This window comes from Dunckerocampus dactyliophorus, chromosome 14, assembly GCF_027744805.1.
Source record: "Dunckerocampus dactyliophorus isolate RoL2022-P2 chromosome 14, RoL_Ddac_1.1, whole genome shotgun sequence".
In the NCBI taxonomy this organism is placed as follows: domain Eukaryota; kingdom Metazoa; phylum Chordata; class Actinopteri; order Syngnathiformes; family Syngnathidae; genus Dunckerocampus; species Dunckerocampus dactyliophorus.
Window position 1 is genome coordinate 22,977,851 of NC_072832.1, and position 16,069 is coordinate 22,993,919.

Sequence of the window (16,069 nt, forward strand, 5' to 3'; positions counted from 1 at the left end):
ACAGTCGTTCCTTGGTTATTGCCGTTAATTGGTTCCAGACCTTACATTCATCAAGAAAAAGTACAATTTGTTTAAATATGCATTTTTTAAAAACTAGTGGGCTGTATTCAACCACGAAACGGTGATTATTAATTTTTGAAAAAACACGATATCGCAAGGGAGCGATAATTGAACCATGATGTTGCGAGGGATGACTACTTTTAAAAATGTTTTAGTGCTGTGGTTGTAACTTAACTTTACAGTGCACTAAATGATACAAAGAGTTCTAATATCCATCCATCCATTTTCTATGCCGCCTATCCTAATTAGGGTAGTGGGGGTATGCTGGCTGACTTCGGGGTACACCCTGGACTGGTCGCCAGCCGATCGCAGGGCACATATAAACACTATTCACACCTATGGACAATTTAGAGTAACCTGACATGCATGTTTTTGGAGGAAACCGGAGAGAATATGCAAACTCCACACAGAAATCCCCAAGCGGAGATTCAAACCCAGGTCTTCCCGCTCTCCTGACTGTGTGGCCAACATGCTACCCACTCGGCCACCGTGCGGCGAGTTCTGATACATGTATTCTATTAATAATACAATATTTAATATTTTCTTCATTTGCAAGTAGCCAAGCAAGGTAACCAAAATATTAAACATCTGTTACCTTTGTATATGCATGATTGTGTTGCAAAATTGGATCCTCCGGCTCAGTGCAGGTGTGATTTTTGTTGGGTCTACCACTTGACTTTTTTGTTCAATAATGCTCAGGATCTTTCAAAAAAATGTAGAACGACTGATTTAAAGAAATTTTGTAATTTTTTCACCTCATTTTTCAATAGAATCTTTCCCAGTTCCAGGTTTTCTACCAAAATGTGTTTAAGTGTTCTGTCATTAAATTGTTCAGGTGTTGCCCATGCTCTGCACCTGCGCACCAACCTGGGCTCACCGAATGAGAGTCCAGTGCTAGGTATCGAGCTAAAAGCCAGAGCTGTCAGCTCGATGTCCAGCCTGACTCGTAAGGTGTCACCGTGACGCACGTGCCTTCGCACAGCTGGCATTGATTACACAGGTATACCTAATGAAGTGCCCACAAAGTATATATTGACACTCCTCTTGCTGTGTTTAAAACTATATTTTATGTTTGTGAAGTGTTTATTTGTAAATACACCTCTTGCATTGTATTGTGTACCTAATGAAGTGGCCAATGGCAGTAATTTGCCACTTGCAAATTTTAAACGGTCTTCTATATGTAGCAAGAATTTGATTAACATTCATTTTAAAGACACACTTTTGGATGTTGAAGTCCATTCTTTTTTTATTATTCATGTGAAGACCATAGAAAACAGGGAGAGTACACACTGCACCAATACTGACAGCAGTGACGTAAAGGTGAAACCATTCGTGGAGTGTAACAGCACGGATTGTCTAACATTTGTGCCATCAATTATTCATGCTAGACAACACGTATGAGGTTTGATGGTGATGCCACTACAATCAAAGACTTTCAGATGAATAAAATAGTAGTATAATATGCATAGTCACATGGTGCACAACCACTTTATGCATAAAGACATAATAAAGCTGGTGATAAACCAAAAACTTTTTAGTCCTGAACAAATCCTGTCTCCATCTTTGGATACATGTGACACTTACAGGAGTGCAGCATCATTTATTCGGTACAGACTCAGAACCTTTGCACACTTGGCAAGTATAATCCTCAATATTTTTTAACATTGCAGCAGGATATAGGTGTACAGTAGATCCCTGCTATTGCGGGGGTTCCAAGACCACGTGTGAGACGCCCATAAGTGTATTTTTTGACAGCGTTGACGTTCAACATTTGAAATAAATGACTTGTTTTTGGAGAAAAAGAAATTTCAACTTGGGATGCGCCGCTTGATCAGCCACAAATTTGTATAGTAGTAGTAGTAGTAGTAGTAAATAGTTGACAGCTCGACACTCCTGCAACCTGGACCCTCAATTTATTCTCTTAAGTTAAAGATTTCTATTTAATAAAGAATTTTTTTTGTATTTTATTCTGTTAATTTTGTTATCTTGAGCTAAAAATATAAATTGAACAATTTATTTCCCAAGTATTAGTATTACTCCAAAACATGCATCAAATTAAATTCAGGCTTGTGTCAACTGGTACAAAAGTGTTTCATAAAAATAAAAGCAAAAAAAGCATCCGCTCAAGAATGACCTATTTGCCCGGGAGCCTTGAATTGTTTAATGGCGGCCCTGGCCATGCATTGACATGCATTCATCATAAATAGAAAAAGCTACAGTTAATCCGTGTGATCGGCCAATCTCACACATGGATGATCAGATCAGCAGCATAAAACCCTGATCGGAGCATCCCTAATTCTAACTAATTTCTTGACCAACAACCCGCAAATTAGCAGGAATCCACTGTACTTGTTTCGAGTTGTTAGCAGCCTACCATCATTGGACAATGGAAGTAACTGATATCACGTAGTACAATGAAACACTGGACTGCTGAAATTCTGTTTTGACTACCAGCTGTGTTGTTTCATACAACTACAATTGAACATTGCTAACACTTTAGAATGAAACCATTAAAAAAAAAAAAAAAAACAGAAAAACTTTAACTCCGGTGAGCTTGCGTGTGTGGACAAAACCAACCTGTGAAATCTGAGCAAGACTATGCATAAACTGTCAAGTAAAAAAAAACAAAAAACAAGGGACCCTGAACTTTGAGGAGCTACAACCGGTGCATCTTATGTGTGCTCTTTTACATACTTATACAGTATACTATAAATATGACACATACAAAGGTTATCTAAAGCATAACAATAAAAACCCTGTTAAAGCCAACACAGCAAAAACACCACACACTGAACATTTTTCCTAGTTTACCTTTTTTCCGCCACACCGATTTAAACAAGCAGCACGAGTATACACCTTTTTAAATAAGACCCCATGTCCAGTATAGCATTTACATCAATACATATAGGATATTCCATAAATAATCCTTGTTACATGTTGCACATAATTGTCACGCCTACAAGAACATTATAGGTACTGTATGTCTATTTGAGCATATTATAGCATGTTTCCATCTCAATTTTCCTTTTTCTTCTCAATGTAGAACATTGCTGACTGGTTTGAAACAAGGCAGCGTCTCAGTATCGTTGACTTCAAGAAAATTGACTTCTTAATGTCCCTAGAGCCTGTTTATGAGCACCAAACATGAGAAAAATCTATCAGAAGAGGAGCTTAAATGGTCGCTTTTGAATTTGCGGGTTTTCATGACGTGTAGGAAGAACCCCCTTCCTCATGGACATGACACCTTTCTAGCTCTGTATGCGCTCACAATTTCAGGGGGACAGCATTGTAATTGGGGAAAAAAAAAAATGCTTGCTACACATCTTAATAAAGTCTGGAGCTCTGTCAGCGATCTGAGTCAGCTGCAGACGTGGGAGCTCTTAAGTTTTATCATTTTGTTTTTGTTCAGCAAATAGGCAAACCTAGCACGAAGTTGCTGTTAAAATGTGTAATGTTAGCGCTGTAGCTATGCTAGCGTTGCTAACGTTTGTGTCCTCCTGTCCCACCTATGTTGTTGTATGTGATATGTGGCATCTATCACATAGGACAAGTGCAGAATGGCCACACATGTCTGAACAGTGTTTTTTACACTTGCCCGCCACAAACAAATTTGGCGCGGCCAGTGTGCCCTCGCACAACACACAACATGCGAGGACGAAGCAGGAGGGATCGGTGTTAAAATTAGCGACTAACAATATTTGCTAGTACACCAAGTCCCCTACTAACGAACATCCGACGTGCGAACTTTCGGATACAAACAAAGCCGACTAGTCTATATTTTCATGTGTTTTGCCTTATAAAGTCCATACTTATACTGCTACATGCTTGACCAGCAGAGGGCACTGTGACACTGCTAATGGGACCAACAGCTGTAGAACAAGAGGAGGAGGAGGGGAGAGAGAAAGCTACATTGTTAGTTGTATAATACAGCCCGGACAGAGCGTGTGATTAAACTTTATGAAGAGTTAACAGGCCTTCTTAATTCTACACCACCCACACAACACTACCTTTTTTAGAAGAGTCTAACGATGACGACGATTTGTCCTTTTTTTCCAATAACTCCAACTCCACCACAACGACGTATGCTCGACCACTCCTCTTCAAAGGTAAATAACATTTATCATTACATATTATATCATTTTTATCGTTTTTTTTCATTAATTATCCTTGTTTAATATTACTACTGCATCCAAACTCATATTTACATACATACACATATACTGTATATGTATACACGTACATGTAGTACCTATATCATTGGTAATATTACTTTTTCCCCTACTTAAGAACAATTCGACATAAGAACGGTCGTCTGGAACCAACTGTGTTCGTTTGTAGGGGACTTAGTGTAATCAGACCCCTTAATAACACATTATCAGTGCTGTTGTGGGCCCCTCCCTCATCTGAAAGCACTGACAGGCTGCTCCGTCTTTGTGGAAAAAAAAAAAAAAAAAAAAAGTGTGTCATGGCCATTTGCAAATTCAACAAATATGTCATCACCCACAACCAAAAACAGCCCTGTGGGAAACACCACTGAGACTTATTTAACATGGTTGAAAAATAGTACATGGGACCTTTTGAGTTGCTACGTTCACATGATGTCTATGTAAAAACACGCTGCTGAATGACAAGCGTTAAATAAGCTATAAGTTAAACTCGTATTTATGTTGTGTCGTAATCTGTCAAATGTTTTAACAATTTGTTGGTAGCATTTCAACCAAGTTGTTAAACCGCATGCAATCATTATGTGCAATAAAAAGGTGTAAGTCCACTTAAAGGAAAGTTAAAAAGGAAAAAGGTGCACCAGTTGAACAGGGAGAATAGGATTGAGCGATACGAATAAAAGTCAATCATGGTTCCAGTGTACCATCAATCAATGTATGACGTTACATTCAAGTAAAATCAGTTCAATGCTTGTTAAACGGACACATCAGTAACATTAGGAACATCCAGACTACTCTTCAATGTGCTTGAGCAACTCCAAAATACACTGCAGAAGACCAAATAAAAGCATAAATAAATCACCATACTTGTGCACATGTGCTGGTCTTACAGGCCCTTGTTGAAGTAGACTATGCTGGTGCCCGGGTTGCTTTGTCGTATCCTCTCCTGAAGCTCCGCCTCCAGGCCGCTGACACTCATAGAGCTGCAAATATATGACAGGATGCAATTCAATTCCAAAAAGGATGTGCGACCAAAAAAAAAGCCACAGAGAACATGGTGTAGTAGTAGCAGCTGTTACCTTTTCTGTGGGAACAGGGCGCAGCACAAAGGGGTGGCGAACACCAGGCTTTCAAAGGGAAGTAAGGGTTAATTTTGACAGTTGCATCTAAATGCTGGTGCAGTTAGTCAGACGAGTATGTACTTACCACAAGCCCACAAGCCCCACCTGGACCGGAGCGTTTAGAATTGGGAAGCGCTGCAGGGAGACGACCACAATGAGACAGGTGGAATGTGGAGGGACTCCTTTCAGGCCGTCAATAAAGCACATACCTTCATGAAGGCTCGCTTTTCCAAAGCATTCATTATGACGGGGGGGATAGCTGTCACAAAAACACAATCACAGTTAACACATCCAAGACACCGTATCAAAAAGCCTGCTCACTCAAGAGAGGGGTTACCAGATACCCTGTAATGGTGGCCTCCGCTCTAATAGATGCCACGCCAGGTAATCCCCAGGTGCATCATCCACATAAAGCACCTCAAATAAATGCCTCCTCTTTTCCCTCTCAGTAGCTATAATTACCTTTTACAATACAATAGCTCACATTTCAGAAACCATTTTTATGAGTGTATCCTCTCAAGGGACAATACTGTGGAACTGAAACTTGGATATACTTGAAAGTAGTCAGTGTAGAGCTTGTGTAGCTGCATAGCTTTAGTATCCACTAGAAATGACTCAACACAGTCCCTATCGTCTAAATAGCTGGCACCTGGCGTGGTGGTAGCGTCATGATCTGGGGCTGCATGGCTGCACTGGGGCGCTATGGTTAATAAAGTATTGTTTACATATATCCAATATCAGAAAAAAATCGGTACTGTTAGTGCTGAAGCGATGACCGAACCGGTACTTAAAAAAAAAAAAAAAAAGTCCAGAAACAATGCCCTTTTATGTTTACAAAATTCTGTGACATGCAAATTGAACAGTGTATATTAGCCTCCTTACCCATGGCCGGCACTGCCATGCCGATCCTGGACACCACCACCTGCATGATGGCCTGCTGGGCCGCACTGACACTCTCTCCTAACCGGTTTCCATTCTCGTCTGTCACGGGAATGCCGTACTTCAACTCCCTGAGGGTGAGGAAAGATAACATAGGAGTAATGTACACTAGAGTGCGCCTGGGTGTAGCTGGAAGAACGTGAAAGCGAAGGAGCTCTCACCTCTGTCTCATGAATGGAATGTTGATGCAGTTTGCGGCGGCCACAGCAGCGAAGGGCACAAAGCGGCTGACGATTGGAGGGAGACGCTGAGAAGGCGGAGCATGAGAACACTTGGCACAACCAGCATAAAGTTTCCGATGAGGGAGTTTATTTTTGATGGTATATTACCGTGGCCAGAGACTTGAGTCCCAGGGCTGTGACCACAGCGCCGGTAGTAGCACTCACGTAGGCTGCACCAAGCTGACTGGAAGCACACACATCACACACATACACAGCAGCCACTGATAAATAATATCAGGAAGGCCACAGAACATGAACATAGCCAGTGCTGCCAGATAATTAATTTCACCGTCTTTACAATAAAAAATTACAAAAATGTCATACTAAAAAAATCATTTCAGCCCCTCCGCACATGGCTATTAGCAAACGCAAACAGGACACATCTTGCACTTCGCCTGATGCTGTGCACTGTCTCACGTACCTTTTTACAGCAAGGTGGGGGTGCTGTTATGCCAGTGCCAGCTTTAAAAAAAAAAAAAAAAAACTGCACTTGGAATTTTATCATCCACAAACCTTATGTGAGACAAACACACATCTTTCTCTTTTCTGTGCGTTCAAAAGATATAAAAACAGCTAAAGAGGCAGGTAATTAATGCATGTAATGGGACACACCTATTCTGCCGAGAAAGTCCGCTATTAAAGGTTTTATGGTTTTATATCCATGCTGTGAGCATGTAGGAACAGGCACATTCATGATAACATGTAATACTAATATATGTATTTTGCCGTATTTTGGTAATTTTTTTAATTACCAGAACTTCCTTCCTGGGCGCATTGATTTCACATAGCAACATAGAAAGGAACGCTACACCTAGCGTTAACCCGCTGACACGCTGTGAGTGAGTGTGTGGTGAAGCTAGTAGCTAGCCGGTGTGGTGTGGTGAGGTGTCACTATGCCAGTAAAGTAGTTATTGTGCATAACAATGTTAAAAACAATAACAGTGTCGCTATAGCTTGGTTAATATGCAGGTCACAGCAGGCAGAATAGGTGCGTTCCATTACATGTATTCTTAGCTGCCTCTTTTTATCCGTCTCACATAAAAATTGGGGATGATGGGCAAAATTCCCCCCCCAAAAAGTGCAGTTTTCCTTTAAAAAGGTAAAACTGCATGATAATCTATACTAGTAGTATAAGCTATATAGCAGATGGTCCACAGCGCATCAAATTGGGTATGTATGATAATGTTCCTCAAAATACTTTCATTTTAAGCTTCTGGTAATTTGTCATTTGTCCAAAACGTCCTGTTTTGATTATTAAGACAGCAAACTCAATTGCTTCAAGACATGACACCATTCCAAGCAATTCAATATACACAATCCTAAACTAGACAAATGATTTATCATGCTCGTCAGCAGCTGACAGAACTGAATGGACGTGCGGGCGTGGCTCTAAATGTGCAGGGAAGAGAACTTAAGAGGGAAAGTGAGAGGTCCTCCCTACTTGACGGTGATGGGCGCATCTCCGCTGCGGTTTGTGTAGTTGACCACAGCGTTGAAGGACTGGTTAACCCACTGCCAGAACACCACAGCCGGAGTCGTCCTGCAAACATGCGACACATCCTGTTATATTGACCAGCTATCATCTCCATTATTACCATGCGGTCATATGCGAGCGTGTTGATTGGTTGTTTTTTCAATGCAATGACACTGTGACGCAGGTTAACATAAAATAAGCAGCTCATACCCATGAGTCTTATCGCCTGACACACAAAAGGAGGTCAACATTCTGCCCAAGTTGAGTGACATTTTTTGAGTCTAAGAGGATTTTCACTCTGAAACTGGGATTAAAAATCTATTTCAGTCCCATGCTGCTCTCAGCCTATTTATTTCAGACAGTCATTCAGCATACTGAGAGATCATAATTTCCATTTGTTTTCTGGTCTGTTCAATAGGTGCTTACAACACGCACACACACACACACACACAAATGTGGTACCTGTAGAAGGTGAGCATGCAGCCAGTGATGGACATGTTCATGGGCACCTGAGCAGACATCCGGCCAATCACGAACATCTTCTCCCCGGTGTCGGGGTGGAAGGCGGAGTCGTACACGTACTTGGCCCGCCACAGCTGATCCTCCGTCAGGCCGGGTGTCACGATCCCAGCTCTGGAAAGATCAAAACAGTAATGAGCTACCATTTAACTACAGTGCTATTGTATTCATTTCCTCAAACTGTAATGTAATATACTGTATAATGTAAACTATGTAATGTACGGTAATAGATACTATGCCCCTTACTGGGTGCCTTGTCCACCTCAATATTTAAAGCTGTGGTATTATAATATATATTATTTGTATTTACCCTCAGAAGTCCATGACCTTGTAGCTGCAGTCTACGCAGTAAGGGGTAAGCCAACAGTACAATCAAGTGGCCAACTGACACACAGATGCACATTATGACATAGGCCTTGGCGATAAACCGAAAATTTACTGTTACTGAAATTTACCACGATAATCGACGTCATTTTGCCCATGTCGGTAAATTGGGTGTTTTACTAGAAAAGAAAAGAAATGTATTTTTTGTCTGTTTAGACTGTGTGTACTGGCATGCTATGTTCATTCCCCTTTAAGACGAGGTACAGTCACGTGACTCCACCCATCTAGCCTGAACAAGAATGGAAACAAACGATGAGGGAACGGGTGATGTTTCAAATGAAGAAGCGGCTGTACGGTGCCAGCATTTCACTCTCATATGCGCCTGGAAATAGACTGTGCGAGTAGAAAAAATAGGGAGCAGACGTGCGACTACGTTTTTCAACCCTTTCATTCGCATTTTGCTCCTGAAATAAGTCCATACAAACTGAATCTACGTAGTGTAACATTTTGGCGTCTCCTCCAACTTTTCTTGGTTCACATCGGCAACTGGCCTTGACATCTCAGCCGTACAAGCTGCACTCGCTGATGTAGCTAACTAGCTATGTTATCAGTTGGATACTGGAGCGCTGCTGGAAAGATGACGTACTATAGTGCTTTCCCAATCATGCGCTAAAAATACTTCTTTTTTTTGTATTTGTATGCATCGTAACGCTGCTCCGAATGATACACAAATACTTGACTTTAAATGTATGGCTTTTCAAAGCCTTTAAAAAACATGTACTGTACATCATGGCCAATTATGCAAAATTGACAATTCACAACAAGATAATAAAAACATTATAAAAGCGTCTCTATGGGAAACCTTGATTAGTTTGCTGTTGGTAGCAGTTTTTAAGGATTCCATGCTTTATTTGAGGAAAGTAGAGGAAAGTAAGTTTTACATTTCTAATAAATGCCTGTCACTCTCTGCGGTTGAGTAAATACAGTATGCAAAAGTTTGGGCACCCTGACAATTTCCATCATTCATTCATTCATTTATTTATAACTCATTGGGTGTTGAACTCCAATTTCATTTTAATATATCAAATAACTGATGGACAGAGTAATATTTCAGAGGAAATCAGAAAAAAAATTAGGCAGGTGCAAAAATGTGGCCACCCCAGCAGAAAAATTCATATTTAGTGGTACCTCCTTTTGCAAAAATAACAGCTTCTAGAAGCTTCCGCCTAGAAGTGGTCTGTGGGTTGTCTTTGACTCTTCTCACCATTCTTTGCCTCTCTGATATTTTTCCTGGCCTACCACTTCTGGCTTTAACAACAACTGTGTTGTAAGTTTCTCACAGTGGAAAGTGATAGCTGAAATCTCAGATAGCTTTTTGTGGCCTTCCCGTAAACCATGATGCTGAACTATCTTCATTTTTGGGTCATTGGACAGCTGTTTTGAGGACCGCACGTTGCCCATCTTCACAGCAGATTCAAAGAGAAAAACTTGCAACAAATCAACAAAATGACAGGGGTGCCCAAAATTCTGCACCTGTCCAATTTTGTTTTGATGCATATTTCAATAATCCAATTCAATAATCCAATAAATCTAATTTCACTGCTGAAAAATTACTGTCCATCAGTTGTGATATATCAAAATGTAATAGTAGCTCCAAAAACCCAATGTTTTATGAATGAAAATTGTCAGGTGTGCCCAAACTTTTGAAAATGACAGTAAATAATCATCCCACTGTCTATGAAAGTGGATGACATATAGGGGGAAATGCTGATAACATACAGAACGAGAATGGCACTCAGTTGAGCGCAGAGCCTCCACCGTGGCCCAGAAAATGCGAAACAAGTCCACCTGACTCGTAAGTAAGGGTGTCGAAAGATCTTGCGAGAGTAAAACGTGACAAGATTTCTCAATTCAGAAATCAATTCAGCTGTCTCGTGTGCACTAGGCCTGGGATGATAATAAATGAATTCATTAATCACATAATAAATGAAAATTAACTTGATTATGCCGGCCTCAACATATTGCCATGTTGATGTGTGTCTTGCCTCCAAACAGGCAGGAAGAGGCTGCTTATGCTCATTAGGGTCGCGAGTATGCTGGAGCTGGAACCAGCTGACTTTGGGCGGGAGGCGGGTACACCCTGGACTGGTCGCCAGTCACACTCACATTCATACCTATGGACAATTTAGAGTTGCCAATTAACCTAACATGCATGTTTTTGGGATGTGGGAGGAAACCAAAGTACCCAGACGGGGAGAACATGCACACTCCACACAGAGATGCACAACGGACTGTGTAGCCAACATGCTAACCACTCGGCCACCGTGTGGCACTAAACTGTATTTTGCCATAGATATTTTTATATTTTTTCCATGTCCATCCATCCATCCATACATTTTCTATGCCGCTTATCCTCACTAGGGTCGCGGGGGTATGCTGGAGCCTATCCCAGCTGACTTTGGGCAAGAGGGCACACCCTGGACTGGTTGCTAGCCAATCGCAGGGCACATATTTTTCATTGTACTGCTCTTAAAAGTAATGTTAAAATCTCGCCTTGTTCTCGTAGACCTAATCTCGTGTGTCATCTCGTGAACTGAGTATCTTGTGACACCCCTACTAGTTACTATTCCACTCCAGTCCTGTAGCGGGCTGTCATGTACATTCAAAAGTGAGCACTAACTACTAAGTAAACGCAACAATTTTAAACCACACCGCCATCTGGTGCATTTAATGGGTTACTGCCCCACTCTGCACCAATGCAAGTGGTCATGGAAACAGTGGCTGTCATGGAAACCAGTCCTGAACGTGCTAGAAAACGAGTTGCCTAACAATCTATTTCACTCTGCACACGAGTTGATGCTTGTACTACCTATAGTTCTCCACGATCACTCGGGCCTCCTCCAGAGTCTTAGAGGACAGGAGGACGTTCCTTGGGTCCGTGACCATGAAGAAGTGCTTGGCTCGGCCCATAAACGTTCCCTGGTCCCATCGTGGCTCTTTGATATTAATGTTGAGGGCCAGCTCTCCAGACATCTTGACTTCCTTGGCACAAACACACACTTTTATATTTACAAATACTTCTGCCAAGTTCTGACAGAAATGTGGTTACATCTATATCTGCATGCATTAAAATCAACAGCCATGTTAGTGTGGAACATGATAGTTTGGAATCAGTTACAGAAAGACATACTTAGTCTGATAAATAATTCATTGGCAGTGAAATTGAGCAATATATGTACAAAGGCAACATTCTTCATACAGCACTTGGAGTGCATCTCATTTTGCAGGTGTACCGAATGTTTTGTTTCGTGTCAGCAGGTGACACACAAGATGAACTTTCCATCAGCACGCTCTTGCTCACAATTCTTTTAAAACGCTAAACAATAAAATGAGGGATTATCATAGTAATGCCGTCAGTGGAGCGACATATGTTGAATTTGCGATTGCATTTCAATGGACTGGAATGGTGGATTCACGGACACAAACACCTTCCAGCAGTGTTATTGTTGTTTTATGTGACTTATGGTGAACTGCGAACTACTAAGTTTACCACATTAGCTGGCCAGAGAACTGGCGTGACACGTGACGACAGATGGGCTCGAGGAAGTCACGAACTGTCCCATCAAGCTGAGCTAATGAGCACATGAGCTAGCGTCTTAAAAAGGCAAGTTACAATACAACGATGGTGGCAGTAACCGCACAGAAGACCCGCTGAATGCAACGCAGTGGTAGTCCAAAAAATAAACAGCCTCTTTTACATTTACAACCATTTCAGCGACCTCACGGTTACCTAGTCAGCCGGACAGTTAGCAAACTAAGCTAGCGTTTCAAGCGGAGTTGACAAGCGAACGTCAAGCGGTGAGATCACAACGCCGCATGATCATATAAATGAATAATACATTTATATAAAAACAACATTGTGCATTAAATCAAAACGTACCTGTTCCGCTTCAATTTGAAGCCGACTGACCTCTCAATATCACACCAACCGGCGGGTGGACCTGTGCTGCTTTCAGGTGAACGTTGAATTATGAGAAACTAGGCTTTCACTGCAAAATTTCGGCTGTAGATTGATACAAAGTTACTCTCAACCTCCGTGGAACAAACAATGGAGGAGACCCATAGGTGAGTAAAAGTATTAATCTCTAATATACAACCGTTTCAAGTTTCATCATCACCAGACTGAACATGATAAATATGTGCCGTTTTACCAACATCAAGTGGGTAAAAGATGCATTTTTTCCCAAATTGTCGTTTTTCAAACTGTATATACTGTCGTTTTGTGCAACATGTGACCGTGTGATGTTATTTCAAGCAATAAAATTTGTGAAATAGTCAAGCAGTAAGGTAAGTTTGAAAAATATCGATGCACTTAAACGTCGCTTAGAATGAGAACACGTTTAAGGGCGTGTCAAAGAGGACACGTGGGCAAAAGTCAACACACGATTGGTCAAGAAAGCCACCCACCGGCTCTGATTGGAGGCATCAGCTTCTTCAATTGACACTCAATGGAAACACCCTCTTCGGCCTTTTAAAATAGATTGTATTTTATTTTCCCCTACAAATAGTTTCATTTTGAGCCCTTGAATCGTCAATTGTCTCCCTTTTATAGAATCCTGATGAAAAATACCATTGGCAATGCGGAGGCAACACCGCTACTGGCCATCAGATGGCGCTCTTTGCTGCATCACTTGCATGATGCAACCCACAGGGCCCAATTTGAAGGGATGCCGTTATATAATGTTGCTATAGTACAGTCAGTGAATCCCATTAACTTAATTCTTATTTCCTAAATCATAACAGATCAGGCGCTAATAATGGCACAGGTGTGGGGGCTTATGTAAAAGGCTTACCCCTCTTATGACACCTGGAGAACATATGAGGTGGTGCTAATACTCTTCCAACACACAGCACAGACATGGCAGATATGGCATTGCATTGCACTTTAAACTTCACTAGTGCTCTATATTATGATCATGGTCATGGCAGCATTAAAAAGATGCCACGTAGAAGTCAACGGGACACAGGATCTTCCCAGGATTGCTCATCACATCAGACACCCTTTTTAATTAAACATGGCCTGAGGGGAAGCACCATGCTTTGCTGATTGCTCTGCACACTACAAGTTGACGCAGAAGCGGAGCAGCGCCCACACTAAACTACCTCAAAATCCCAACGCATGGAAAGAAGGTGTTCGCCTGTGGATTCTGGATTACGTTTTTGTAAGATTCCCATCCTGCATCTGCCTTCACCGCCCCTGCCCCAAATCTCCAAAACCTTTCTGGATGACTAAGAGAAGGCTTGTCCCACACATACCATGGCTGACTCCTCTCGACCCCAAGCGGGCTGGAGGGAGATGACAAACGGAGGCGGGCACCCCCACCATGTCAACAGTGGAGGGCAGGCCGGGGGGTCCCACAGCAGCGCACGCTATATGTTGAAAAGACAGCAACGACACAGACGCAGGTCATCCTCACCCATGGGCAGGGTCATTCTTATCAATGCACCTGTTGATGGTAAGTTATGTACTAGTACCGCTTGGTGATGTCTTAATATTATGTCCACAACATTAGGTACACTATATTACTTTGAGAAGTATGAAACAATGGCTTAAATATACAGTATATATGTAGTCATTGATCCTGGTGGTGTATTGATACATGCTTCTGCCTTTCAAGGCCAGGGTTTGCGTCAGGAAAGGCTAAAACTAATCCAAAACCATTCATGCAGCTGACTGACTCACTGTGGAGACCCTTGACAGGGAAAAGCCAAAAAGTGGGGAAAAAGAATGAATATACACTCTCAGGGCATTCAGTCGATCACAGCTGGACCGTTCAGGTTGTCTTAGAAGACGTTTCGCCTCTCATCCAAGTCAGGCTTCATCAGTTCATCCTCAAGGACTAGGTGGGACCACACCCGTTAGTCATCTGCCTTCTAGTCTGACTGGTGTGTGTCCCACCTAGTCTTTGAGCATGAACTGATGAAGCCTGCTCGGGTGAGAGGTGAAAACATCTTCTAAGACAATCTGAGCAGTCCAACTGCGATCAATTGAATGCCCTGAGAATACAATGACCTGGATGAATGAGAATATGAATAGGCATGAATATACACTCATGAGCCAAAACCTTAGGCCACACATGTCAACCCACCTGTTTTTCTCTGGGGAAACATACCCTATTGCCCTTCTTGCCCTGGCCCTACCCTTTTATTTGTTTCATGAATACCAGAATTTCCCTTATTTGCCCTTATTTTATGGTATCACAAATGCAAATGTTGATGCGTTAGGCACAACATGCACAATAACAATGAAAATGGTAATGAATAATACAGTTAAGTCTGGAGAAAATGATCTTACATTCATTTTGTTTTTCAATTTTTATAGCATGATTATTATTCAATTTCATTATATGTATATTTATAATAAATATAAAAATAGGCAAAAAGGTTTTTCAGTCACTACAAATTGATATTGCATTATTTTTAATACTGTTTTTATTGCATTATTATTATTATTGTTGTTATTATTTTGCAACCCTCGTGAGGACAAGCAGTATAGAAAATGAATGGTTACTATTATTATCCACTTTCATTATATTTCTAATTATAATAAATATAAACAAGGGGGAAATGATTTTCTGTCATTCTTTTTAATTGTAAATACATTTTTAATTGTCATCATTACCTTTCTTCTATTTAATATTTTGCCATTATGTTTAAACAAAAATATATTTTTCTCATGTAAGAAAACCCCTCGAATAAATATATTATTATTATTATTATTATTATTATTATTAATAATAATAATAATAATAATAATAATAATAATAATAATAATAATGCGAATTATAACCTGTAAAGGCAAAATATTTTTTAAATGTAAAAATTGACAATAAGCTGGTTGTGGAGGCTGTAATAATGTTTTTTATCCTTCAATGAAAGCATATACACTCCTGATCAAAATCTTAAGACCAGTTGAAAAACTGCAAGAATTTGCATTTTGCACATTTGGATCTTAATGAGGTTTTAAGTAGAACTACAATATGCAAAAGCAAGAAGGGGGAGTGAGACAAAAAGCACTTCAGGAGTGTATGTGGTCGTCTTCCATCCAAGAGTGCTTTGAATCAGTCACATGTTGTTGAGCATGGCCCCCCTTGAGGTCACACACATTTTTTCAGTTGGGTTTCAGTCTGCACTCTGGCTGGACCATTCAAAAACTTTCATTTTGTAAAGGTGATGTGCCAGACATAT

The 16,069-nt window shown here is 40.9% G+C and overlaps 2 protein-coding genes across 7 annotated transcripts in view; one reads left to right on the forward strand and one right to left on the reverse strand.

Moving 5' to 3' along the window:
- The first annotated feature begins 59 nt into the window (after positions 1–59).
- LOC129194328 (PDZ domain-containing protein 7-like) overlaps positions 60–16,069 on the forward strand; it is a 32,982-nt gene continuing 16,972 nt past the window's right edge. For 2 of the 5 annotated variants that reach the window (XM_054799476.1, XM_054799475.1), the window contains exon 1: positions 12,965–14,337. In XM_054799476.1, the coding sequence (XP_054655451.1) occupies positions 14,139–14,337 (199 nt within the window). In that variant the 5' untranslated portion in view covers positions 12,965–14,138. The other 3 variants (XM_054799473.1, XM_054799478.1, XM_054799477.1) reach the window with 3 other exon arrangements.
- On the reverse strand, positions 1,289–12,921 carry sfxn3 (sideroflexin 3). Of its 2 annotated transcripts, none has more exons than XM_054799495.1 (11): positions 12,762–12,921; positions 11,691–11,863; positions 8,441–8,611; positions 7,946–8,044; positions 6,613–6,688; positions 6,445–6,530; positions 6,227–6,354; positions 5,554–5,603; positions 5,430–5,479; positions 5,303–5,350; positions 1,289–5,206 (listed from the first exon to the last, which is right to left on the reverse strand). In XM_054799495.1, the coding sequence occupies exons 2-11, from the start codon at positions 11,852–11,854 to the stop codon at positions 5,110–5,112; spliced, it is 969 nt and encodes a 322-aa protein (XP_054655470.1). In that variant the 5' UTR covers positions 11,855–11,863; positions 12,762–12,921; the 3' UTR covers positions 1,289–5,109. The 2 variants fall into 2 exon arrangements, with proteins under 2 accessions (XP_054655470.1, XP_054655471.1); XM_054799496.1 differs by having other exon boundaries at positions 11,691–11,859; positions 12,762–12,855.